At 31.6% G+C, this 27699-nt stretch overlaps 5 protein-coding genes across 8 annotated transcripts; 3 read left to right on the top strand and 2 right to left on the bottom strand.

Moving 5' to 3' along the window:
- Positions 1-5827: 5827 nt before the first annotated feature.
- Positions 5828-10080, top strand: LOC118037915 (uncharacterized). Of its 2 annotated transcripts, XM_035044092.2 has the most exons (9): positions 5828-6101; positions 6208-6366; positions 6479-6573; positions 6667-6770; positions 6924-7024; positions 7113-7216; positions 7715-8152; positions 8529-8660; positions 9643-10080. In XM_035044092.2, exons 2-9 carry the CDS (start codon positions 6211-6213, stop codon positions 9800-9802), a joined length of 1290 nt encoding a protein of 429 aa, XP_034899983.1. In that variant the 5' UTR covers positions 5828-6101; positions 6208-6210; the 3' UTR covers positions 9803-10080. The 2 variants fall into 2 exon arrangements, with proteins under 2 accessions (XP_034899983.1, XP_034899971.1); XM_035044080.2 differs by having other exon boundaries at positions 5828-6366.
- A 1739-nt stretch (positions 10081-11819) lies between these two features.
- On the top strand, positions 11820-13909 carry LOC118038235 (L-tryptophan--pyruvate aminotransferase 1). Its single transcript, XM_035044554.1, has 4 exons — positions 11820-11926; positions 12196-12253; positions 12320-12499; positions 13625-13909. The coding sequence occupies exons 1-4, from the start codon at positions 11820-11822 to the stop codon at positions 13907-13909; spliced, it is 630 nt and encodes a 209-aa protein (XP_034900445.1).
- Positions 13066-18145, bottom strand: LOC118037932 (disease resistance protein RPM1). Of its 3 annotated transcripts, XR_004685688.2 has the most exons (4): positions 16194-18132; positions 14446-14766; positions 13690-14292; positions 13067-13618 (listed from the first exon to the last, which is right to left on the bottom strand). XR_004685688.2 is itself a non-coding variant. In XM_035044122.2 (2 exons), exons 1-2 carry the CDS (start codon positions 17855-17857, stop codon positions 14729-14731), a joined length of 1626 nt encoding a protein of 541 aa, XP_034900013.1. In that variant the 5' UTR covers positions 17858-18145; the 3' UTR covers positions 14628-14728. The 3 variants fall into 3 exon arrangements, 1 of the variants encoding a protein (XP_034900013.1); XR_012170464.1 differs by having other exon boundaries at positions 13066-13618; positions 13690-14766; XM_035044122.2 differs by lacking the exons at positions 13067-13618; positions 13690-14292 and having other exon boundaries at positions 14628-14766; positions 16270-18145.
- Positions 14130-14736, top strand: LOC140955838 (L-tryptophan--pyruvate aminotransferase 1-like). Its single transcript, XM_073410763.1, has 2 exons — positions 14130-14389; positions 14507-14736. Exons 1-2 carry the CDS (start codon positions 14137-14139, stop codon positions 14734-14736), a joined length of 483 nt encoding a protein of 160 aa, XP_073266864.1. The 5' UTR covers positions 14130-14136.
- A 678-nt stretch (positions 18146-18823) lies between the features above and the next one.
- On the bottom strand, positions 18824-22813 carry LOC118037947 (AP-1 complex subunit mu-2). The gene is made up of 11 exons (XM_035044134.2): positions 22429-22813; positions 22152-22298; positions 21998-22060; positions 21733-21909; positions 21526-21629; positions 20736-20843; positions 20495-20591; positions 20300-20397; positions 20041-20182; positions 19761-19883; positions 18824-19222 (listed from the first exon to the last, which is right to left on the bottom strand). Exons 1-11 carry the CDS (start codon positions 22555-22557, stop codon positions 19124-19126), a joined length of 1287 nt encoding a protein of 428 aa, XP_034900025.1. The 5' UTR covers positions 22558-22813; the 3' UTR covers positions 18824-19123.
- Between the last annotated feature and the right edge of the window lie 4886 nt (positions 22814-27699).

The following is a 27699-nucleotide window of genomic DNA, read 5'->3' as shown; positions in this document are numbered from 1 at the left end:
AATTAAAAATTCAATTTAAAGTTTTTAACCAAACTCCATTTACACCGCAATTCCAAATTACTACTGACTGACAGTAAAATTTTCTGGGAGATGAATTGAAATGAGAGGGAAGAGAGTGGAGGTATGGAAGGGTATTAAATTACATTATTACCCTTTTCATTTTGTGATAATGAGAAGTAAGAGTTTTTGTTCTAGATATTTCTTGAGGGCATTTGTGCAAACTAAAAAATAAAAATGTCGCCCCATCTTTCTGTCCATTTTCTACCGATCTGGGGAGATTGAATTTTGGGGCCGGGTAGAAACATGTTTAAAGTAAAAATAGGGATATTTTCAAAGATATTTTTTTTTTCAAGAGATATACTTCAAAATATTTCAAAATTTCCCATGTCGATCCTATCTTAAGATGCAAGCCATTAATTTTAAAATATTCCATTATCGGGTGCGTTTATTTATTCTTAACTTTTATATTTGCGTATAAAAAATGTATTTAAGTGTTTAATAATATAATTAATTATGTTTTATTCTTGTGTAATTTATTAAAAAATTGAATTTAAAATATAATTTTTATAAAGCAATTTTTTATATTTTTTTTTCAAGTGAGTTTTTTTTTAAAATTTTAAAAATTTATTTTTTTCTGTTTATTTTTGTGTTTTAAAAGTATATCTTTTTTTCAAAAAATTTAATACATTTCTAAGTAAAAAATATTTTTGAAAAGCAACTACAACCAAACATTTTATACATGTTTTTTGCTGCATATAAACCTCAACCATAATTTTTATCATACACGTATCTAAATCCAACTAACCACACCTAACTATATTTTTTTAAAACTTATTTTTTTAAAAAATTATATTTATAAAAGCTGTTTAAAAAACAAACACACTCAATAATCTAAAAATAAGAAAAATATTATAAAAAAAGAGAGAATTGAGAGCATTGAAAGAACATTTTTGAACAGCGGTCACGAAACTAGTCTCTGCTGTCATCAAGTGAAAACCATCATAGTAAAGAATTTATACACATAATACAATTTCATCATGAGAAAACTAATTCCTCTCCTCTTCTTCTTCTTTTAATCTTTTCAAATTTATTTATATATGTTTTTTTTAATTCCTCACATATTTGGGTTATAAAATTTTATTTTTCATCCCATCAAATAAAAATAGAAGAAAGCTAACCAGGTAGATTACCAAAATTTTCTAATCTATACCAATAAAAAAACCAGTTAACAAAATTAAATTACATTTTATTAGACATTTATTAGATAAATATATTTCTTATAAGTTATATTTAAAATAAAAATAGTCAATAAATTAACAATATATAGAATGAGTATTTTTTTTTTGGAATTTAAATAATCACTTAATTAATAATTTGTTTTTATCGTAATAATTAATAAAATACTGCTCACCGGATATCATAATGTATTTGTCATCATACTTTAGATTTTATTGTGCTCACTTGTTTCTCCCTATCATAACTTGTTCTTTGCTTGCCCGTCACCACTACTTCTTGCATAAAATCCTTCTCATGTAAGATTTGATTTTATTTGCATATTGAGATCCAATGTGAATGAAGCAGCAATTTATGGACGATAAAAAACTGCTTGTTTTGGAATTGAAATTTAATTGTTTTTCTTCAAAATTTAATTATTATTTTTTGTATTCTTTAGTGTTTTTATATATTTTTTACGTGTTAATGTTAAAAGTAAATTTTAAAAAATAAAAAATATTATTGTAATGTATTTATAAATAAAAAATATTTTTTTCTACATTCTCATAAATATATATATAAAAAAAATTCCCAAAATTCAGTTTAGATGGTAACAGGCTTCGCAATTAATAAACAAGTGACTCATGATGCGATGATGAAATGTAATCTAGTGATTTAAAAATAATATGAGCTTTGAATTAAATAAAGATGAAAAAAACGATTTTAAAAGTAGGAAGTAGATATTTGTATAGATAAAAATAGATAAGAGGATACTAATACAAAATCATGAAAAGAAAGCTTTTAATCTGATAGAAAACATCATTGATTGAAAATAAACTATTGACAAAAAAATTATATTAAAAATATATGAAATGAAATTTACCCTAATTAAAATAGAAAATCTCACCACATGGCATCTCGAACAAATCTTTGCCGATATATCATCATGTGTTTTAGCTAGGGTGACTTGGGGTAAATATGAAACTCGGGACTGTGTTATTTATTTTTTAATGTTTATATCTTTTTAATAAATTAAAAAAAATAAATTTTGAATACCTAGCTAACTTTTCCATGTGAAACAAATATTTCCAAGTTTTTTTGTTCTTAAAAACAAAGAGTGTATAGGGGAGACAAATCAAAAGTTTTTTTTTTCTCCCACCTAATTTTATACATGTGAGCCCACCATTTTTTTTAATTTTTTTTAGTTTATATCAAAATTTATTATAGAAACACTAAAATAATATTTTATTTTTCTAATGTGGAACTTAAAGCTCATTAATATATATATATATATATATATATATATATATCTTCATAATAATTTTTTTTTATAATGTGGGATAATAATAATTTTTTATTTAAATACTTTAACTAAAAAAGAAAAGATAATATATTTATAACTTGAGATAAAAAAAAAAAAACCATTTTAAAATAATTTTTTAAACTTCTCTATATAGTTGATGATGCTTTATAATCTAGTAAGTTAAGATACATAATCACACGCTCTAGAATCTTTTAAATAAATAAATTTTAATGATGACCATTTTTCTATCCATAGATCTTTTGACTAAATAAATTTTAATATAAGAAGCGCTGATTTATTAATAGTTTATATTTATATAGATTGTTATTAAAGTTTTATGTATAAATTATTAAAATTTTAAATATATTTTTTAAAAAAATTTCAGGTCAATATCAGCCTATATAACCTAATAATTAACCCTGTAACTAGGTTAATAGTTGTCGAATTTAATAACTATGGTTAGAAGTTACAAGACACCAAGCTTTAAACGATTCGAACGCTTCTTTTTATCCAAAACGCATCCATTGTCACAGGCGTAAGCAAGTTGTTGCCTAATTAATTAATACAAGACAGCTAATTAATAGAGCCGTGTCTTATAAAATAAGATGGAAATCAACGGTTTAATGACATATTTTATCTCTAAATTACTGGGTTTATGATAAAATAAGAGAGGTGTCAATTTAGTTTATTGTATTATTAGGCAAGTTATAGTATGCCCTCAAATTAGTCCAACAATGCCATTCTAAAACAATTCAGTTGTTTTTTTTTATATAAAAATAATTGAAGAAATTGAAAAAAGCAAATGATGCTTCATTCAATGTGGTCCTTTTAGCTGCTCGAATAAATTTAGAAAAAAAAAAAAGATTTTTAAAAGGATAATACTAATAATATGCTGTTCAATATTTTTTTAGATTTTTTTTAAAATATTTTACGTGTAAATGGATCAATTTGTTTCAAAACGGTATTGATTTTATCATTTAGATTAATTGTCAAAGTTTGACAGTTAATATTAACGGTACAAAGACTAACAATAATTTAGAGATAAAATGTGATATTAAAATAATATTTGATAATGTGATAGTGTTGCTTTTTTTATTTAAAAATATATATAAAAAATATTTTTTAAAAAATTTATCTTCAATATTAATATATCAAAATAATTTAAAATATAAAAAATTAATTTAAAATAATTTTTTACAAAATAAATAGTCGCACTATGAAAAAACAGGCAAATAGTCGAATCAAACGCCAGCCAGCCACCAGGGCTGGGGTGAATTGAAATCGTCAGGGTCACGAGAAGGTACAGTCCAATTTCCCCTTTAAACGAAGAAAACATCGAGCATATGGCTGCCATTCACCGATCATTTTCCACGTGACAAGAGCCAATTCGAACACTCTTCCCCAACGCGTGTACTACACTCCAGCAGTCTAACGAAGTGCTTATTGAATTTTGAATAAATTTAAGAGAAATCAACGAGTATCCTTACATTAACGATTAAATATCTTCTAAATAAATTTATTATATTTATTAAGAATTATATTTTGTTAAAATTCAAATATATATATATATATTTTTTTACATTAATACATCAAAATCATAAAAAAACACTAAAAAACATTAATCAAACACACTTTAAAAAAATACAACACTAAATAGACATTTAGTGCGTGTTTTGTAATGCAATAAAAAATATTTTTTAATTAAATATAAATAAAAATAATATATTTTTAATTTTTTTTTAGTTTTCAACACTAGCATTTCAAAACTATAAAAAAACAATTTAATATCTTTTTTAAATTATCAACCAACAATGGCATGATGTTGAAGATGGTTTCCAGACTGGTCCCTAGCCCTAGGCATTAATATCCAAGAGCTAGCAGCATTGATTTTAAAAGGATAAGGCTATAAGATATAGTTTGGGACTGCTTGTTAATTTAATAAACACACTTTTAAAATACACTTAAACATAGATAAAAAAATACAATACCAAACAGACACCTAGAGTGTGTCTAATAATAGAGTAAAAATATTTTTTAATTGAAAATATATAAATACAATATGTTTTCAGATTTTTTTTATATTAACATATCAAAACTATATTACAAATAATATTAACAATAGCATGATAAATGTTGAACGTGGTTTCCAGACGGTCCCTAGGCGTTAATATCCAAGAGCTAGCAGCATTGATTTTAAAAGGACAAGGCTATGAGAGATAGTTTGGGGCTGCTTCTTAATTTAATAAACACACTTTTAAAATACACTTAAACATAGATAAAAAATACAATACCAAACAGACATCTAGTGTGTGTCTGATAATGGAGTAAAAATATTGTTTAATTGACAATATATAAATATAATATGTTTTCAGATTTTTTATATATTAACATATCAAAAATATATATAAAAATATATCACAAATAATATTAACAATAGCATGATAAATGTTGAACATGGTTTCCAGACTGCCCACAGGCGTTAATATCCAAGAACTAGAAGCATTAAATTTTGAAGGACAGCGATTTAAAAAGGATAAGGCTATAAGAGATAGTTTGGGGCTACTTGTTAATTTAATAATCGCGTTTGTAGGAAACCCTCCACCTCGATACAGCTCAGCAAACAGCCCCCTGAAAGAAACGCCTAGAATCATCTTAAACCTGGAAAAATAAAGTAAAAGTAATAAAGTATCCACTAAAATTCCTCTGTGTTTGGTTAATGCGGGCTCGCCACGTAGATAAATAAATAACATCACGAATAACGAAGGGTGCTAACAACGCAAGCAGGCTAGGGGTTATTTGATTAACTTCTGAGCTATTAGATTAATTGTAATTAATTATTTTTGTTTTTTATAGTCAAGATAAATTTAATTTCGAGTTATGGGTTTCTCAAGTAAACTCCTTCACTTAACAGCTATGGTTAACACTAACACACAGTCTAAATTCCTGGATTTATAAACAATAGAGATTAGAGAGGCTAAGTTTTTGTAGATTAGGCTCCCATAAATAGTGGGGTCCCTCCTTGTGGGCAGTGGTTACGAAGAAGACACGTGGCAGAAACCCAGACCATGATTTTTGAATGAATCCTGGAGGCTGTTGGTGCTGTGCTTGTCCATATTAAAAATAAGTTTATCATAAGAAAATATTAAATCAATAATTTTTATATATTTATATTAGAAATATAAAAAAATTATTATCATATATATATATTTTTTAAAATTAAAGTAATACGACGAGTAAAACGTGTGTGATTGGCTTGCTGGACTGGTTTAGACTTTCTCTTTCTTCTATATATGTAATGTAAGGTAGGAAATGAGAAAATTGTGGGAAACTAATATTTTAATCATTTTACCAAAATAAATATACAGACAACAACATCAACGGCAACAGCTTCCTTCTGTGATTTTTTTTTTTTTATGAATCATAGGAGGGGTTGATGAGAGAATTTTGATCCTTTTAGGAGGAGGAGGAGTAGGAGGCTTCTTTTGAGTCTGTGTTTTACTTTTTATTTTTTGGTTTTGAAGAAGGCTCTTGCTGCTTTGAATTACCTTTCTTCGATTTGTAAGCTGAAAAAGCAAATGATAAGGTGGTGGGTTTCTGTTCTGCAATTAACAGAGCTATTTGTAAGCACGGTAGTGCATTTGCTATTTGGGTTTTACATATTTAGCACAGCTTTGGCTGGTGATCTTTCACAGGCTATGAATGAATGGTTTTCCAAGCCTAATGTGCATGTTGTTGTTAAAGACGAGGAGACCAGAGAGACGACATCTTCATCAACAACGAAGACGACGACCAGCGTTGATGACTTGCCACCTATTGTGTTGGTTCATGGAATCTTTGGATTTGGCAAAGGGGTAATTTATTTTTTCTTGTCATGATATATTAAATAGATTTTTAGTTGCATCTTGTGCCTTAAAATAAATCTCGTTTTGGTCCCCGGGGTTTTGATTTTCTATTTGATTCCAGAGATTGGGAGGTTTATCGTATTTTGCTGGAGCAGAGAAGAAAGATGAGAGGGTCCTGGTGCCTGATTTGGGGTCTCTAACGAGCATCTATGATAGGTAATTAGTTTGCAAATGCTTGCAATTCAGGGGTTTTCATACATTCTCTTTGGTTTGTTCTTAATTCGAGTGCTTCTTCTTTCTGGGTTTTAGGGCACGCGAATTATTCTATTATTTGAAAGGTGGGCAAGTTGATTATGGAGAAGAACACAGCATGGCTTATGGCCACTCACAATTTGGACGGATTTATGAACAGGGTTAGATGATCTTCCTTCCTTCTTTTTTTATTTTTTATATATATAAAAAAATTAGTTTTTATTTTTGAACTATTTCTTTATGTTGTCTTTTCTATTTGATCATTATCTGTGCTTAAGTATGAAATGTCTTTGATTGTTGTGATTTGAATGTAGGGCACTATCCTGAATGGGATGAGGATCACCCTATTCACTTTGTTGGGCATTCTGCTGGAGCGCAGGTTGTTCGCGTACTGCAGCAAATGCTTGCTGATAAGGTTAGTCTAGTTTATGTTTTGAACAGTCATCGAATAATGTCTTAGAGTTTCAAGTTTGATTGCATGTTTGTTCATGATGACTTTGTAGGCATTTAAGGGGTATGAGAACACTTCTGATAAATGGGTGCTAAGCATCACCTCCCTGTCCGGAGCATTCAATGGGACTACAAGGACCTACTTAGATGGGATGCAGTGAGTGTGCTTTCCAAACTTGGTCGTCTATTTGAAACTTCTCTCTAGAATTCTTAAGGTTTCAATTACTTAAACGATATTGTCTTGCTGACAATGTGCAGAAAATTAGTATGATATGAAATTTCTAATGACTTCAGTATGTAGCTGCAAGATTTGGGACTCAATGATGCTTATATAAAATATTTTATTTTAAATTTCCCACTAATGACTGAGCATATACTACCATAGATTTGGTAATTAGAAAATAATCAAACACTGGTATTCACCTCCTTCTTTAGAGAGTTTCCCAAATGATGTGGTGGTTGAATTAATGAAACCCTTATTTCTGGTTCGATGTTTTCCTTTCCTCTTTCCCTTTTCATATCCTTTGTTTGGTTTTTCTCAAAGAAAAATTCTGCTTTGTACTTAATTGACACTCCCTTTTCGTTATTAGTTGCTCTAGAATAGAACTCTTATCAATTTGCATCTAAATTTGGGACTGCATTTTCAATATTCCAGGCCAGAAGATTGGAGAAACATGAAACCAATTTGCCTGCTTCAGTTCTGTCGCTTAGGAACAATAATTTATGATTGGGTTGACATTCCTTGGCTGAAGGCTTACTACAACTTTGGATTTGATCACTTCAACATGTCCTGGAAAAAAATGGGCATTCGTGGTCTTATTGACTGCCTGTTGGGGAATATTGGACCCTTTGCTTCTGGAGATTGGATACTTCCTGATCTTACAATTCAGGGGTCTATGCAACTCAACTGCCATTTACAAACCTTCCCTGATACGTACTATTTCAGCTATGCCACCAAACGCACTAAAAGAATCTTCGGTATCACTCTTCCTTCAGGCATCTTTGGAATCCACCCATTGCTTTTTATAAGAGTGTTGCAGATGAGCCAGTGGTGTCATCCTCCGGATGTCTTTCCCCCCTATAAAGGATACAGGTGCATTCTTTTATCAATATATCATTCGCAATTGATTTAATTAAGAATAGAACGCAAAAGCTTTCCTATGAATACTTAATGTTTTCATATTAGGATCATTTTAATGACTTTGACTTCACGTTTCATTTTCTCATATCATTAATGAAAAATATTTTTAATTAATCAAATTTTACTTAAATCATCAGTGAGCTTGTGAGGACTATTGCACATGTCTTTTGATTGTAGAATTCCAAATGAATTATCCTCTGTGATATGCTTAGTTTCTAGCAAGAATTCAGGAGATGGAGCACTGTACTGAATTTCAACAGCAATGAAATATCTGAGAAGCATAATCAAATTGCATTATTGCTTACACCTTGAGTGAATGTGTGCACAGGGATGAGGATTGGCAGGACAATGATGGAGCACTCAACACCATATCTATGACCCACCCTCGCATTCCAGCTGAACATCCAAGCCATTTTGTTGGGAATGATTTGGAGTGCCAACCCTTGCAGCCAGGAATATGGTTAGTTATAACACTTTCAATGTCTCTGTCTTGGATGGATACTTAAATACTAACAGTCACTCACATTCTTTTAGCCTGACTCTTCATGATGTTCAATGATTCGACTTGTTCTCCTTGCTATATCTTGCTTAGTAAATCACAAAACAATAGCTACCTTTAATGAATACCCAAGTCATCTTGTTGGATATTATTCAGTGTGTCAACCCTTGCAAGCGAATGCCTCTTTAATTTTAACACTTCCAATGTCTGTCTTGGATAGTTGGACAGGTCATGTGCTAACCTCAGTTACTAACATGGATGTAATTTTTTAGCATAAATCTTAGTCATGAAAAATAGTTTTGTTATATGGAGTATTTACGTCATAAACATTTAACAAGAGCTACAGAGTAGCAGCCATGCAAATGCCTGTCATTCGAGTTTTTCATGTAAGACATTCCAAATCCCTAGACATTCTATCTTAGTTCTAAAACTATATGAAATTCTGCCTTCTATTCTGCAGCATTTTTATGTTACCAACTAGTAGAAGACAGTACATTGCCATGCCCGTATATTATCTGCAAAAGTAAATATTGCAAGGGTGTTTAATTGGCTGAAGGAGGCCATTAGAGTCACACGAAATGTGCATGGTTATCACAAATTTTTTTATTCAAGAGCTCTGAAGGCATGAAACTCTAAGCCCATTTTTCTCCTTTGAGAGTCGTGCCTTCTTGCTCCTTGCATGTTTATAGAATGATTCCCCAAACTGTTTGCTGCTTGCTTCAAGAAAGAAAAAATAGATGTTTTGTTAAGGTAGCTTACACACGCAGTTCATTTGGGGAACTTTTATAAAAGCATTTCAATATTTAGTGGACATGCGAAAACTGTTGAATTCAAGTTATAAGCTGAGTCAAGTTTTAGTTCTATTTATATGTTAAAATCAGATTCAGTAATCATTTTGCACTCCATCCTAAGCTAACATGGAGGTTTATCTGGTTTAATGCAGGTATTACAAGATTGTGGAAGGTGATCACATACTGTTCGTTGTGAATAGGGAAAGAGCAGGGATTCAATTCGATATGATATATGATAGTATTTTTGAGCGTTGCAGAAAATATGCCTGTAGGAAGAGTCGACAAACTTTACCAAACGAAATCCATCAATAGTTCAGAGTCTTTTACTCAATATACAACTTGGAAAACAAAACCCATCACAGGACACAATTCTTTGCCTCCCTCACTTGTCTCTGTAAATGTAGTTTTTATTTTTGTAAGGAATTATCATCTTCAGCAACGTTAAAACTGGTTGGAGGTCACAGCTTGAAAGACACTCCTTTGCTTTCTATTACAGTCATCTCATCCTGTTTCCGTTCTATTTTCTGGTGATGACTTGTCTAATTTGTAGCCTTGCAGAAATAATAGATGTTTTTCAAGTTTTTCATTTAGATGTATTTTCTTTTTAAGTTTTTTATTTAGAAAAATATTAAAATAATATATTTTTTTATTTTTTAAAAATTATTTTTGATATTAATGGATCAAAATGATCTAAATATATAAAAAAAATTAATTTAAAAAAATTAATTTTTTTATAAGTGTTTTTGAAATGCAAAAATAAATAGGGTATAATAGTTTTTTGATTGTTATTTTTTTTGTTTAAAATTAATATTTTTAATTAAAAAATTAATTTTATAATATTTTTAAATTGAAATGCTAAAAATAAATTATTTTTTTTAATATATTTATGAAAGAAAACACATTAAAGCACAACTTGTAACAATATCATGGCATATTTGATCAAATCCTGTTTTAAAAGGTTTGTGTCTACGGATAACATGGACGGGGTTAGCAACAACCACGGATGTGATGTTGTTTGGTTGCGTTGTATCTTCCGGTCAATGATAATATGGAAGGAGAAGCCATGGATGGAAAGTTGGAAACAAGCAAAATTGCATGCATATCAAAAAGCATATATATATATATATAAACACTGAAGGATAGATAACGAACACAAAAAACACATAATCTAGACGCTCGATCTAAAAAAGCATACAACAAAAACCAAAACAAAAAACGTAAATATTAAACATGTAGCACGCTGAATATAATGGTGTTCGATACTGAATGGCTTGTCCTAAATATTAAACATGTATCTTGTCTCATATTTGGATAAAGGATAAAGGGAAGTCACTAGATGGATCATACCTCTTACCCTCTTATTAAAAAAAAGAGAAAAAAAAAGGACAGGATACAAGGAAAATCGGATGCATACATGTAAAGGGAGGAGATATAAACTAGATATGTTTTTGTTTGCTAAAAAGTAGTTTTATTTTTTTAAAAAGTAAATTTTAAAAAAAGTAAATTATTTTCTGATGTTTGATAGTGTAATAAAAAATAAATTGAAAAACACTTTCCAGTATTTAGTTATGTTATGGAAAATAACTTATTAATGTTTTATTTTTTTTCAAGTTTATTAAAATAATAAGGAATAAATCTTACAAATTAAAAAGTTGAATGAGAATGAAATTGAAAAAAAAATAATTTCATAAATTATCTCAAATAAAATAAATAATGATCAAAATAATAAAGATCAAATCTAAAAAATAAAAAAAAAAAAAGATGAAGAAATTAAAATAACAATAATAATTCACATTTTATAAATTATTTCAAATAAAATAAGTAACAATCAAGAGAATGAGGATCAAATTTGATAGATAAAAAAGAAGCAAATAACAATTATAAAAATGAGAACCTAAGTTAATATAAAAATTAAATTTTAAAAGATGAAATTAAAAAATAAATATTCAAAATAAAATATATATAGCAATCAAAAGTTTGAGAATCAAATTTGATATAATCAACAAATAATATGAATATTTCTAAATTTTTCATAACTTTCGAAAAATGTTTTCCGCCCAAATTTTTTAGGAAAACACTTTTCTGGAAACTTAGACAAATTTTTCTTTAACTGGAAAGTATTTTTTGTTAACCAACTTTTTTAATAACAAACAAACACATGAAAATTTAAAAAATAAAGATAACCTAGATCTTTTTTCATTCATATGACAAAATCCAGGAAAATAAAAACACTCCAATATACAGTAGTTAAAATCTTAAAAACAGAAGCACTGACTGTGTAGTAGACAATCGAGAGGAAGCAAACATATACAGCAGCAATTCAAGGCAAATGGGTGGTTCAGAGAATGGAGCAACCGATAACGAAAGCTCATCTCCTTCGACCAATAAGGCCACCGAGACAAGCCTCTCACCAGATTCCATAATCAATCTAGACCAGTAAGTTCACCTTCATTAATATTGATCCTGTCTGTTCAACTAATTTGTTTTTCTATCGAAAAATATCAGCACTCGTAGTTATAATCAAACCACCTCCTGTTTTCCTACGTTGTTCCGGTGCACTGGCCTGGCTCTGCTCTGGTTGCTAGCTGCTCATTTAGGGTTTCACAGTTTTGATCATATATATATATATATATAAATGTATATTTGAATGGCTAGCCGAGTAATAAGGTGCTTGAAAGTGATGCATAAATATGGAACTATTGCAGGGGCGATCCAACGTTGTTCGAGCCATACTGGAAGAAGATGGGAGACAAGTGTACGTTGGTGATTGGAGGGTGTGATTTGATGAGTTATTTCAGTGATATTAGCAACATTTGCTGGTTTTTGCAGCCACAACTTGGCGATGCCATAAAGGGACTGCATCGTGTTGTTGGAAACGCAGTCACCGACGGTCGCCACATCGTGGTTGGGACCGGTTCAACACAGCTCTTAATGGCTGCTCTTTATGCTCTCTCTTCTCCTTCCGTTGGTCACCCCGTCAGTCTCGTGGCCGCTGCTCCTTATTACTCGGCAAGTAGCTTAATGTATATGATCTCTTGTGTTTTTAAAGTGTTTTTAATTTTAAAAATATATTAAAAATATTTTTATAAAAAAATTTATTTTTAAATCTGTAAATCAAAATGATAAAAAAAATTAAAAAAAATATATATTTTTAAATTTCTTAAAAAGCATAGCCATGACTAGGATCTAAGTTCAAGGGAAAGGGGACATCTCTGAAATTATTTTACATTTTAGTACTAGATTTTTCTTTCAGTTCATGTTTTATATCTTGCTCCTTAGTTACTGCATCCTGAGTTCAAACTTCACCGTGCATGTCTGTCACCCCCGCGGTGCCTTACATGCTCACTGGGTTTGTAGGATGTTTAGTGAGCCGTGAGATTAGTCGTGGTGTGCGCAAGCTGGCCTGGACACCCACATAAATAAAAAAAAAATACGCACAATCAAACTAGTTCCAAAAAAAAGTTTAAATTAAAAGTGTCTTAACTCCTAACGAGAGTGTGAGTGCTCAATTTTGAGCTAGGGATGCCATGGCACCTACAACACATGCTGTAGGACGGCCCCTAGTTTGTAGGTGTAAAGTAATGCTTAGAGATGGCTATTGATGAAGATGTTGGCATGCATGAGATGCTTTTTAGAGAGGTTTATTGGCTAGAAACAATGGCCTCGGTGCAAGGTTCGGCTGGGACATAATCTTTTTTTCTTCTTTTTTTTTCTCTCGTTTTTTTTCTTCCCTGCCTTCTGTTGGGTTGAAGTTAAGGGTTGATTGGGCCAGGACTGGAGAGAATTAAACAGGAAAGAGACGAGCAAGGGGGAAGACACAAAATAGCCAGCCCTAGCCCTAGCCCAACATGTTTCTTAAAGAGAAACTACTATCTGTAACATGAACATGTCTGGTTTGTGTCAAAGCCAGGGAGAACTAATACTACAGGTTCAAGCTTCAATAATGTGATTGCTTCCATTGGTGTTAGCAAGTTTTCTTCATTATAATGTTACTTAACTGAACAAAAAATTGTATACAGGTTTCTCACCTCGTGGTGTGCCTATAGTAAAAAAAGGAAAGATGAATTCTCTCTGTCGATTATTCTCCGTACAAGATTAATTGATATATGTGGTTGCGACATTTATTACCTGCAGGGATATAAGGATCAGGCAGAATTCCTGCGTTCAGGACTCTATAAATGGGAAGGAGATGCACGTACCTTTGATAAGGATGGACCTTATATTGAGGTCGTAACCTCGCCAAATAACCCTGATGGTACTATCCGAGAAGCTGTGGTGAACCTCGGGGAAGGGAAGCTTGTGTATGACCTGGCCTACTACTGGCCACAATACACGCCCATTACTCACCCTTTGGATCATGATACCATGTTGTTCACATTTTCCAAATGCACTGGACACGCTGGCTCCCGGATAGGGTGAGCAACACACATTCCACTGTAATCACGTCGTTGTTAAGAGAAAGTCGCCATGCCATGATTTAATGTTGGTGAAAGTGATAAGAAAATCGCCATAATATACATGTTATTCTACTTAAAGTATGTTTGCTTGGTAGTTCATCTTGTTCTTTTCTGCAAATTCTTTTGTTTCCAAATTGAAGCTGGGCACTTGTCAAGGATGAAGAGGTAGCTAGAAAGATGACCGAATACATGCAGATCAGCTCCATTGGTGTATCTAAAGAATCCCAGCTTCGAGCTGCGAAGATTCTTGGAGTACTCAGCGAAGGCTGTCAACACTTTAGGACTGCTGATTCAGAGAACTTCTTCGAGTATAGCCATAGAATTATGAGAGAAAGATGGGAGAGCCTGCAAAATGTTGTCGAAAACAGTAAAATTTTCAGTCTGCCAAAGTTCCCACAAGATTACTGCAACTTCACCGGGAAGTACACAGATTCAAATCCTGGTAATGCTCGTAATAAGATGATTATTATTATTAGTTTTGAAGGAGGACAACCTAACTTTGCTGTATGCTCATCGGTTGAATGGATTTTTTTAATATATTTTGCTTTTTTGCAAACAGCTTTTGCATGGTTGCACAGCAAGGAGGATATAGACTGGGAGAGTCTTTTGCGAGAACATAAGATAATAGGAAGAAGCGGGGAGCGGTTTGGGGCTGATCCAAAATATGTCAGAATCAGTATGTTTAGTCCACCAGAAGCGTTCAACCTTTTCTTGGAGAGGTTATCAGCAATCATCGACAACACCAATGGAAATGTAGTGGGAGGAGAAGAAAGCTCGATCATCAAATAAATGCTCTTAACCTACCTGTCTCGGAGAGCACTGAAAGAATGGGAACAGTAGTTTAAATTCATACATTCGATAAGGTTAATGCTGAATTTAAATGCGATATAGACATATTTGCTACAGCTTTGGACTCTATTTTTGAACACAGTATGGGATGTATAATTTCTATAAACTGTTGCCATACATTCATAATCAAAATATTTCTTATCATAGAGGATCTCTGTCGAAGAGTTAGGCTGTCATATGCTATAAATCATTACATTTAGAGAAAACATTCCTTCACAACGATTCCAAACTACCATAAAATAAATTTAGGAAACAATTAACTATAATTGATGCCGGGGAAAGTGAATTGTAAACCTTTAAATTTAGAGAGGTTTGGGGGGGATTCACTGCATTTTTAACAATTTGATTTGGGGGAGGGGGGGTTCACTGCATTTTTAAGAAATAAAATTTTTTATCAGTATTTACACTAACAATTTATTTATAATTATTTTATTGATGAAATCACGAATAAAAAACTCGTCCGTAATTTCTGGCCAGTCGATAAGTCTATTGTTAATAAATTTACCAATAGCTTTATAAATAGAAAAATGCACGCTAAAAAAATTATTAAGGTTTAATTTAAAAAGTATTCTAATAATTTTAAAATATTTAAATATATTTGGATGTTATCGATAAGATACTAAATAGTTTTTAGTAATTGTTGCTTTAAATAGTTTTAAGTACTAATTTAACTATAAGAACAAAAAAATATTTTCCAAAAATAGATTGAACATCAAGGAGATTAATATGATAATTTTATATGTTATTATGAATATGGAAACATATATATTGTACATGAATGTTTGGTATGAATAAATTGATTGACATGTATATCATGTATTGTTAACAATATTGTAAAAAATTTATGTAATTATGGTAGAAATATTCTGAAAGTTATTATCCTTGTTGACTTTGAGCGTGTTTGAGAATATGATTACGGCTGTTTTGCACATGAAAATATATCAAAATAATATATTTTTTTATTTTTTAAAAATTATTTTTGATAACAGCACATCAAAATGATCTAAAAATATATATAAAAAATATTAATTTGAAAATAAAAAAAAAATAAAAATAAAATTTTTTTTTAAATTTTTTTCAAAAATATTTTTAAAATACAAAAATAATATTGTTGAGAAATAAGAAAGAGTCAAGGCATTAAAAATAAAATAAAAATGATTGTACGTATAAGAGTTTAAAGAGAATAAAAAAAAACGATTGAGAAATCAATAATATTTAATGGCATTGCAACATGTGAATGCTTACATGACTATTATTTTAAATTTATAAAAATGTTTATTAATACTTAATATTGTTAAATAATTTGTAATATATTACTACCTCACACATTCCATTAAAAGAGAATAATACGAGTAATAAAAGCATGTGACTTAAATTCTAGTTAAATGTCTAATAACCTGCGGAAGATGATATTTCAGAAAGCAGAGCAAAACTTCAGCTTTGGAATGTGTTTGATCTTGTAGTTCTCCTCACCTTTCAATCGCCTTGCAAGGTCTGGATGCATGGAGTCCAAATACAGCTCTTGAAGTGTGGAAATGTTCTGCAAGCCTTCAGGAAGAAAAATCAAGCTTAAACAACACCTAAACCTAAGAGATCTTAAACTTGGAAAAGCCCCTGTTGCAATCTCAGTCCACTCCAACAGGAACTGAGAAGCAATCGTGAGAGTTTCCAGGGCCGGGAAGCCGCCTGCATTGCAAAATTCTTTACCAATGAGCTTTGCTCTGTAGGCTTCCCAGAGGCTGAGATGCTTCAATTTCGGAAGCAACTGAAGGACTGAGGTTGGATTCTCCCATAAATAAGAGAAGGATAAAGTTAGACGGGTGAGGTTTTCCATGGAGGCAAGCCACATTGGAATCTCAATTAAGCCCCCCTGTAAATAGAACTCTTGAAGAAGAGGGGGAGGACAAAACGCATCCAATGCAGGAAAAAGAGCGCAATTTGTTTCATCAAAAAAGCATTCCTCTGCTTCTAACGATAGGGATGCGAGGCTTTCCATCTTCTTTATTGCTGCAAACAACTCACTGGCATGATCTTCAGACACACGCTTAACGCCAAGATCTTTGATCTGAGTTAAGGCACTCAATTCTCTAGCAATCCCGTCTCCACCATAAATACCAGACAAAGTGTGGAGATTTACCATCTTTCCAATTCCCTCCGGAACTCTAATTTCACAATCATCAATGCTTTTGGACATTAGAAGGTGTCTCAACTGTTGGATATGCAGGACTTCTGTTGGTAGCTTGCTCAGATTACCACACATTGTTATATCCAAAGTTTGCAGTTTTTGAAGATTACCTAAAGTCCGAGGAAGCTCATCTAGATCCGAGTTAGCCAAGCCCAAGTACCTCAGGTGAATCAAGTCTCCCACTTCTTCAGGCAAGCACGCTATCTTGCCATCCAAATCCAACACCAACAGAAACCGCATCCCACAAACATTTCTCATATAGGCCCGCGAGAGGCATCCGGTAGAACCAAAAGAAGCATGATGACGTTCTGCAGTGATTATAAATAAAGATCGAACTAGACGGCCTTCGGGGTTAGGAAAGATATCCCTTCCATCATCTCTGATCGCCAAACGAACAGGTGAATTTGCAGTTTTAGAAACAAAATCTTGTTTCTCCAATTTAAGAATAGATAACTGGAGATAAGAGGCAGGGACTTTTACTTCAGTACCATCGTCTACTTCTTGAAGCATTCCTAGGTCAATCAATTCCTTAACAACATTTGCTGCTACATCCTCCATGATATCCCCTGGCTTGTCTTGTACAAGACCTTCAGCCAACAAAAGCCGAACTAGTTTTCCTATCTCTACAGGATATCTATTGGTAACGATGGACGAGTAGTCCAGGCAGGATCTAAGATAATCAGGAAGCTTTGCATAGTTTGATTTGCAAGTTTTTGAAGAAGAACTCTCACCTGTGTTTTCAGCGACTCTTGATGAGCTTATTCCTGCTGCTGTTGATGTACTTGGAACAACACCAGCTTGAGATTTACTTCCATGAAATTCCTCAGGAACCAAGTCAGGCTTACCTATCTCTTGAGTGCAATTGAAATAAGGCATGGTTGGATATCAGCTCAACCAAGTCCTAATTTGCACCTGTTGTGCGTCTCAAAACAGACTTGTATTATGAGATTATTTATTTTGTTTCAAATTATCTGTCGACCAAAGTCAAAGTTAGAGATAGCAACGAACCCACCGCCACCGAGGTGCTTTCTGTGCTTGAGCGGGGTGGAGATGAAGAAAATAATGCTCGGTTAATTTAATACTCCCAACTTTCCAACCTATCCATTAGCCTTGATTTCAACATTTGTCGAGGGATGATTGGTGCATATTTTGATTTTTTTATCTAGTTCCCAACAATAAGAGGAGAAGGAAGTTTGGAGTATAGTTTTTAAATTTATTCTGCCTGATGAGTTGATTCAGGAACTGAATCTGTACTAAATTAAAAAAAAAAAATACTTGGCTAACCCAGTAAGTTACCGATTACAAACCTGTTAACTTTATTTTTTTTTGTATTTTTATTAAAATAATATTATTTTAATTTTTTTAAAAAAAAAAAAACCAGACTAATCCAATTAAAACCCAAATCTTGAACTGACCAGATCTTAAAACTATAGCTTCGAGCGCTCTTGACTATCTCCTACTGTTGAAAATTAGCTCCCACCACCACCACAACCACCACCAGATAAGCTAAACACGTCATGGCCCGCCAAACAGTAATGTCATCAGGACTTTGCTGGCAGCTCTATGCTCATTCCTCTCCGGGACTCCGACTCCGTCCCCACTCTTTGGTGGCCGACATGGAAATATCACACGACTATCATTTTTTAAGCTGAAATATTGACACCATTCACTAAGGAGGGTAAACTCTAAACTAAAGAGTTTGAGCAAAGTCGCCCATTTACACTCATCTCAAGGAGTAAAATTCATTCTTCAGTCCACAGAGAAGGGCAATCAGATTAACTACAGGCCCAAAGAACCAAATTTCCCCTTGTTCCCCCTTGTCCCCAGCACAAAATTCGAATATACTGTAGGCTGAAAATATTGAAATCCAATAACTGATGCAAATTTGCACAGGAAAACCAAAAAAAAACTGTTTCAACTCTTCCAAAAACACTAGATAATACAATAATGATGCACAGACAGAAAGTAACGGCCAAAAAGAATAAGGTGGTAAAGCTTAATCAGCCATTTGACTAGCACAACCAACTTCCCATGGCTCCCTGTTTTTCCACCAGTTTTGTCCTAAAATATTCAACATTACAGATTGGTAACCTCAAAGATATTGGAAGCGCATCTTGATAGAGCCCTTTTGATGGAGCTCCTCTAGATAAGCCTAAGCTCATACTCGCCAGCCATTGTTATGTATCTCACCCATGGGAGAGCCTGATAACCACTTTTCTCAATAATCTTCAGGTATCGAACCTACAAAGCACCATATTTTAATTAAACAAGATTACATTACCTGAGCTTGCTCAAGCAATATTTTAGAAATTTGAGTATGATTATATAAAATGAACTTTTATCATAATAATCTCTTATAGCAAGTTCCGATTAGACAGGAATTCACACTTGAGGTACCATAATTCAAGGTTTGTAGTCAACACTAGCCCTAATTTGGAAATCGTAGCCCCTTTAACCTCATCCAAATTAAGACAAGGGAAACCAATTCTGGAATGAACTTCACGATAATTGATAATCCAAATCAGAGAGAGAGAGGGAGGGATAATTGATAATTCCTGGTTTGTAGTCAACGCTAGCCCTAATTTGGAAATCTTAAGGCAAGAGGAAAGCACTTCTGGAATGAACTTCATGATAATTGATAAGTCCAAATCAGAGACAGAGAGGTCATGCCATTCACCACAGGATAAATAGAACAGGTAACTGTGTTTGTGTAGAGGTCATGCCATTCACCACAGGATATCATAAAATAGAACAGGTAACTGTGTTTGTGGAGGCATACCTGTATTCCTGAAACAGTAAAATATGGTATTTCAAATTTCACACGTATAGGAGCTTTTCTCTCAGGAGTTGCTTCTTCAGCAGTTATACTGGAAAGACTGAACTCTGCCCTCAACATGTACTCCTGAATAATATTTATATACATATAGAAAAAAAACCAGGGAAGTATCATAATTACATGAAAGAAAACATTTATAATTTACAATCCATAAAACAAACTACAAGCAAAAGTTAACAAACTACAAAATGATCCCATTTCTTTTCGGGAAAAATTAAAGTACCTTTCCACCAGAAAAAGATTTAATTTTCCACAATAATGCATCATTTTCAGGTGCATATGATGCAGACCCCATTGATGTCCGGATATTAGGATTGGAAGCATCAACTGGCACAGGCAACTCAATCTCAACATTTGTTGCAGTGCTGTACAGTTAAACTTTTATAAATACTCAGAAAACACAAACATCAGCCAGCCCAAAACTCTGAGCAATTGATCAAATAGAAACATAGCTACACTATCAATGGTTAAAAACTTCATACCTACGCTCCTTGAACTGGCTCCTAGCCTTTACCATTATCTCAACACGACTTCTCGAATGCTTTTCAACTTGAGCTTCCACCCAAATCAGAGGCTTAACCTGAAAGAAGACACCATGGAACTCATCAAATGCTAATAAAAGTACCAAGGTTGTCCTCCTGTTTTTAAGAAAAGCTTTCAAAAACTACAGAACGAACCTGAGTGCTAAGTCTATATGTCATGAGATCAAAAGCCCCATCGGGTGGTATAAATGATATTGTCCGATCATTTTCAAATCGAGCCAAACGTACACACCTGAACCAAATTGCATATTTAGTTTTAAATGTCTAGATTGCCATGAGCAACCTTCACTCATAATAAATTGGCATTTACATCCACCTCCAAAAAACTATACAAACCAACACGAATTCAAGTAGACCTGAGAATTAAGCTACATACTGATGAAATTTGATGTCCTCCAAATCAATGGCCTTTCCTTTTGTTGTTCGTCCTTGGGCCTCCAATAATATTCTATCATTTAGGCCAAGCTTACACTCAGGCATGCCACTGCAACATAACAACAGAAACTTGCAATTAAACATAAAGTTCTTTGCACATCATGCAACACATTGAACGTACATATTAATACTTATATAGAATGGTGCAGTCACCTATGTAATATTGCTAAAGGGTGGGACTAACTCCAATGTTCCTTTTCTAAGACAGTAAGACCCCATTGACTTTGGTGCCATCATAGTGAATACTGGCTCTGTTTTTAGAAAAGTGAGCATTCCCCTCATGTCAACTGATGCAAGCTAGTCGTTGCATTATGTAACTTAATTCATTGGGGGGGGGGGGACAAGAGGAAGAACTTGTGTAGCTATGTGTCGCAAAAAACTAAATTGAAATCTACATTTGAAACTAAATGTGTAGTTGCAACATTTCTCTACCACATTAATCAACAATAGTTTCTGGTATATTAAACTATGAGTTCCACAGCACATCAACTTACAGAAGTTGCGTAGCACATTGCAAGATTAGCATCACTAATGAGTGGGACCAAGCTTACAGAATAGTACCGGCAAGTAGCTGCTTTATAAACTAATATATATACCAAACCAACATCTGAATATCCTAAAAGTAATCTTCAGAAGGCAATATGCAAGTACACTACCTTAGAGAATGATAAGCTCAGCCATAAATGAACCAAGAAAAACTACTAGCAATGACTTATGTTTTCTGATTGTACCTTAGATATGTTCTCATTTTTAAAGCCCCAACAACATCGGACCTAATGACTTGCCCATTGGTGTTGACAAGTATATTGACACTCTCAACCACATCCAAGAAAACCTGAACAAATAACAAAGCTTCATTATCATCCAGTTATTAATTATTTATTAAAGAAAAAACAACAAGAAGCTCTGAAAAAAGAAAAGAAAAGATAAGAAAATACCTCGTTCTTCTTGTAATTTATCCCTTCGCTGCGCCAAGACACTGCATTAGTGACAGCCATGGGAGGCCTCTGTGAAGTTTCCATCCTGTAGGCATCCGTCTTGATAAATTCACTAAGAATTTTTGCTTCGGTGTACTGAGGGTAACCGAAGTCCATCATTTCATCAAGTAACTCATACTGACAAATGCACAACAAGGTCATTACCTCAATAATAATAATAATAAAAATAGCAAATGAGAAAATAAAATTCATTTAAAGAACTTACCACTACCACAAAGTTATCCCTAAGTGATTCTTCTTCTAATTCTTCAAAATAATGCTTAAAAACCTAGAGGTTAAAAAAAATCAAGATAGAAATTATAATTTAGTAAATAAGAAACGGCATGGAAAGGATAATAATAAATAAATGACGGAATTACATCAACAACGCGGTGGAGGAAGGAGATGAGACTGGCAGCATTACAATTCTGCCTTGATGCGGCCATTAGATAAACATTGCTGTGTTGTATGAACATGTACGAGACTCCATTATCATACACCACTGGATCTTGAGATTGCGGATCTCCCTGCACTCAACCGTAACCATAACCAGATCGATACACTTATTCAATTAATTGATTGATTCTAACTAAAAATTCAATCCAATTAGGTTTAGATAAAGGAGAAACGAAGCAGGAGAAAGGAAAGGAAAGAAACCTCCTTCTCGATGAACTTGGTGAAGAAGCGCTCGGCCTGGACAGCAGAGACATCGCCACGGTAGTCGCGCCACACCAGAACGCGCCCCTTTATATCTAATAGAAACAGCGCGGACGCTGCCCCAGCCATTACTAGATCAGATCAGATCAGATCAGATGAGAACCGATGGTGATGCTGCTTAATTAATTGGAAACTGATGATGATGATGATGATGGTCGATGGACGATGACAACGAATTGCAGCAAAATTTAATTTAATTTCACTTTAATAACTTGAATCATCGCCATCTCCTTCTTCCCTGTTTTTTAAATTTAATTTATTATTTCTGATTGGCGAGGATTCTTGACAGCTGACTCCTGACTGAATGTGTTTTCGCTTTTATATTTGAACCTAGAAAATTCAGCAAAATGAAGAAACGATTTCTATGTGAAATTACACAACTAATCCCTTAAATAATATCACGTAAATTATTTTAGTAACATATTAAATTAAAGTCTTACTTGATTATTTTTATGTCTAAAATTATAATTTTTTTTGTATAAATTACATTTTAATATTTAATTTATTTATAATTAAATTACAATAATTTCTTACCAATATTTTTTATATGTATGATTTATTAAGTTTTTTAATAGGTTAGTCAAATATAAATCATAATTATAAATAAAATAAAATAAAATAAATTCAAAAATTGATTAATTTATATTTGAAAATCAAATATAATATCTAATAATTTGTCATGATCCCTTAAATATTAAAAAATTTATAAGTGCTTTGACTTAATATTTTAATGATAATTTTCTAAGTGTAATTATTACCCTTTCATAAAAAATATTATTGTTTAGATATTATAGCATGAAGCATGTCTGATTTGTTAAATTATTTTTGTTCTTAACACTATAGTCATTGATTTTTTTAGTAAAATTTGAAACTATTTTCAAATTTTATTCTTATTTTAGCTAAGAATTTCACAATCAATACTATTTGAAACAAATAAAATATTTTTTTCTAATTCATTTAAGGTGATGAATTATCTCTAAATTACTCAAATACCTTAATATAATTTATATTATACTTAATATATGCTTTTTTATTACCTTTAATTATAACAACGTGGGGTTAGGATTAAAGTATAAAATATAAAATAATTTAATAATATCAAGTCTTATAGGATCACTTAACACAACTATCACATGAATCTTTCTATAAACATATGTTATCTCTTCATATAGAATTCTTTACAAGTCAATTTAGTGTACATGTTATTTGACAAGCACCTATATATTAGTTTCAGATATCCTTTGTATCTCAATTTATAAGAGCAATTGTTTCCTTTTATAAATGATGAACATAATATATATTAATCTCTACATTTCTAATTAATGTCTAGTTTTAATACAATATTAACCATGAACATTTTAGGAATGATAATTTAATGCAATAGGAATCTTATAATTATAACAAATTTATAATTTTCTATGCAAAATATTTTTATTCATGGATTTTATCTTTACTCTAGATTCATTCACCAAACATTAGATTTATTAATCAAATATAAATTAATATTAAAGATAAAAAAAAATTTATTAATAATAAATATATTTTAAATAAATAAAATCATTATCACTTATAAACAAATGATTGACTACATGACATATTCACAGCACTTCATTCTTTATTCTAGTATTGAGTTGTGCAAGTTTTAAACTTAGAAGACATTCACTTAAAAATGTATGTTAAATAATTATATCTTGGATTGCATTTAATAATTTAAATTAAAATGGTTTTTTTTTTGTTATTTCATGTTATATATATATATATATATATATAGGTAATTTACATATGTTTGTGTTTTATTGATAACCAATACAACTTCTAAATATGGAAGTTATGACATTTTTAAAGAACATGTAATGTAACAAACTTTGATAATAACAAATCTCAACGTATGATTGTTTTTCAAAACCAAATACAAGCACCTAAAGGCAATTGTAGTGCTATAGCGATCAAGAACAGGACATAAACAACCCATATAACACACTTGACACTTAAGGAGACATAATGGATATAACAAAAAAAAATGTTGTAACTGAAGGGTATAACTTAATTGATCAGGTCTTGAGTTTGCTTTCTAGAGGTTACTAGTTTAAGTATTATAAATCTCAAGAATGGAGCTTACCTAGTCATTAACCTCAGAGTCTTGGAAGATTAGTTGAGGTGCGCATAGGCTGGCCAAGAGAAATTTCATTTTCAAATCCCGCTACAAGCAGATCTTATTGTTTAGTTATGGCTGATCAATGGTGCAATAGGGTGCTTGCAGCATTTCTGGTGGTAATTGTGAAGAAGATGGAGGTTGTCTTTATGGTGATTTTGATTCAGGGGCGGTATCAGAAGAAGAAGGTTGTGGTTGTGTTTGCAGCGATTGCAATTCCATGCCAACATTTGGAGAACGTGATGATTTTGATGGCAGTTGAGATGTTGTTAGGTGCCAGAGTTGCGACATGGTTGCTGTAATCCAAAGGGAAAAAATATTGATGATGGATGGTGCTGAAATTGGCATGACTATAAAAATAAGAATCAAATTTTAAAGATTAAAAAACTTATATAGGGTTAAAATTAAAAATATATGTAAAAATCAAGTGAATCCAGACAAAGATGCTAAATATAGTAAAATCTTAAAAAGCCCGTAATCTATGAGACCATGGATCTATGTCATATCAAGAAGTTTATTATAAACCAATTTAAAAATATAAAATTTTTTAAAAAAAATTAAAAGCAAAACAAAAACATATATATATATAAAAAAAAAAGCCTCGAGCAAACCCAGCAGCTAACCCAAGTCAACAAATTAAACATATGACCTAATACATGAAATTGAGATGACCCTATAAATAGAAAAGTGAAAAAAATACTGGAAAAAATATTCAAAGAAAAATACTTTAAAAAAATATAAAAATCAACTCGGGCTAATCTTTTGGATCTATGACCCGAGTCATAAGATCTGGGTGACCCTATTCAAGGCAAATCCAAAAAAATAAAAAAGCAAGAATCTTAGTCAAACAAATATTGAGGAATGAAAATGAAAAAAAAAAAGCAAAAAAAAAAACAACAATTAAAAGAATTAGAAATAAATTCAACATAAAAATTAAATGATTAGGGATAGAATTGTAAAAAACAAATCCATTAAGAAAATGATTAAAAAATAACAATTAAAAGAATTTAAACCAAATTTGACATAAAAATTAAATGAAAATAAATGTACAGGGTTGGAATTGGAAAAAAAAATCAATCAGAAAGATGATTCAAGACAAAATAAATAGTAATTAAAAGAATGAGGACTAAATTTTAAAAAAAAATTAAAAATCAAATGACCAAGGATGAAATCAAAAATAAAATCTAATTAGAAATAATCATTGTAAATAAAGCAATTGCAAATAAGAGAAGATGGAATGAATCAAAAGAAAAAATAATTTGAAGGGCCGATATAATTTTTTGGATGACCAGCATGCAATTTGAGAAAGAAATAAAAGGAAAAGAAAAAAGAAAAGAAAATCAATTTTGGGTCAAACTACACCGAACCACCATACACACTACCTAGAAAGGAAGAGAATTTCAAGATAAATCAAATGATGCGGTGAAATCATGGCAACCATCGAAGAGAGTCACATGCATCACGAAGCTTTCGTTTGTTTTTTTTATTTGGAAAAAACCAAAAATACCAACATTATCAAGAGCGCTAAAATAGCCAGTTATGCGTGTTTAATATTGTGATGTAATATGTTTTTTAAAAATATTTTTTGATTGAAAATACATCAAAATAATTATTTTTCAGATTTTTAAACTTTTTGACACTACCACTTCAAAATCATTGAAAAGCGTAAAAAAACATTAATTTAATAATTTTTTAAGCAAACATGCTTTTAAAAAATATCCAAAAACAAAAACCACTGCACTCTTAAATGGGTAAAAAAGTTAGTGGCTAGTACAATTATGATAGAAAATTAAATTAACACTGCAAATCCTAATTACACATGTTTTTGGGTCTTTTAAAAACTCTTACAATTAAATGAAAAACGTTTCAAAAACACACCATAGACTTGAACAATTACAATTTGTTCATCTTCCATTAAAAACCCCACTGAATATGCTGCTCCCTCCCAGTGAAGCCTCCCACTCTACTGAGGACGCTACGATCATGGATAATTTTTGAACTACTTCTCGCATTTCTGGTCTATTAATTGCTTCTTCGCTCAAACACCAGTCAGCAATTTCTGCCATCTGCAACCAAATAGAAAGAAAAATCATGGTTATATATATTATTATCAACTTTTTTTATTAATTTATCATATATTAAGTTATATACATGGAAAATGATTTATAACATCATGATGTTATGCTGTTGGATTTGGTCAAAAACATTCATATTCAATTTCATAAAAAAAAAAAATACATAATAGGAATATACTGTTATTTGTTGAAACTACACTGTAAGTTATCAGTTTTGTACTGTTATTTGACAACTGCATTTTTTAGTCCTGATGTGTGCTTATACATCATGAAATTCAGTGTAAAACATTCGCACCTAAATTTACAAAAATACATAATAAAAATATATTATCATTTATATAAAAAAAAAATTGCAAATTTGTCCTCTTTACAATCTGTACTACAATTTTGTAACCTTTAAGGGTCTTAGATCCATCTTTCCTAGTATACTCTAGTCCAGGCTTGGCCGGTAGGTCAACTAGGTTAATCTAGGTTAGGTTTTATCTTAAACTAATTTGAATATTATCTTGATCAATGATTTAATATATTGACCTATACTATGATTGATGTTAGCTGAATCTAGGTGTGACTAGTAAATTTTTTTAAAAAAAATAAAACAAAAACATTACTGTTTTGAATAAAATAGCTAACTTGAATTCACCCGATTCCAAGACTTTTGCTAAATGTATCTCGGATCGAGTCTGCAATCTAAGCCATTCACTGATTTTTCTTTGTTGTTGTTTGCTAATGTGTCTTATGTATAATTTTGAAACTCGGCCTGACTCAACTCAAGACATAGCTCGAGACTGGAACCGTTAAAGAAAAAACAGGAAAAAAAAACCGATGTGACCTGACTAACTTAACGGGTTGACCCAGTTGGTTGCAAACCCGTTGACTTCTGGATGCCGTTTTGATTTAAAAAAAAAATTAACTCGGTTAACCCGACGGCTGAAGGATTGGAACCGGGTTAAATAAAAAACGGGGAAAGAAAAAACCGATATGACC

Source organism: Populus alba, chromosome 8 (assembly GCF_005239225.2).
Source record: "Populus alba chromosome 8, ASM523922v2, whole genome shotgun sequence".
NCBI lineage: Eukaryota > Viridiplantae > Streptophyta > Magnoliopsida > Malpighiales > Salicaceae > Populus > Populus alba.
The sequence above is the reverse complement of the archived record's forward strand: the minus strand, read 5'-3'. Positions and strand labels throughout refer to the sequence as shown.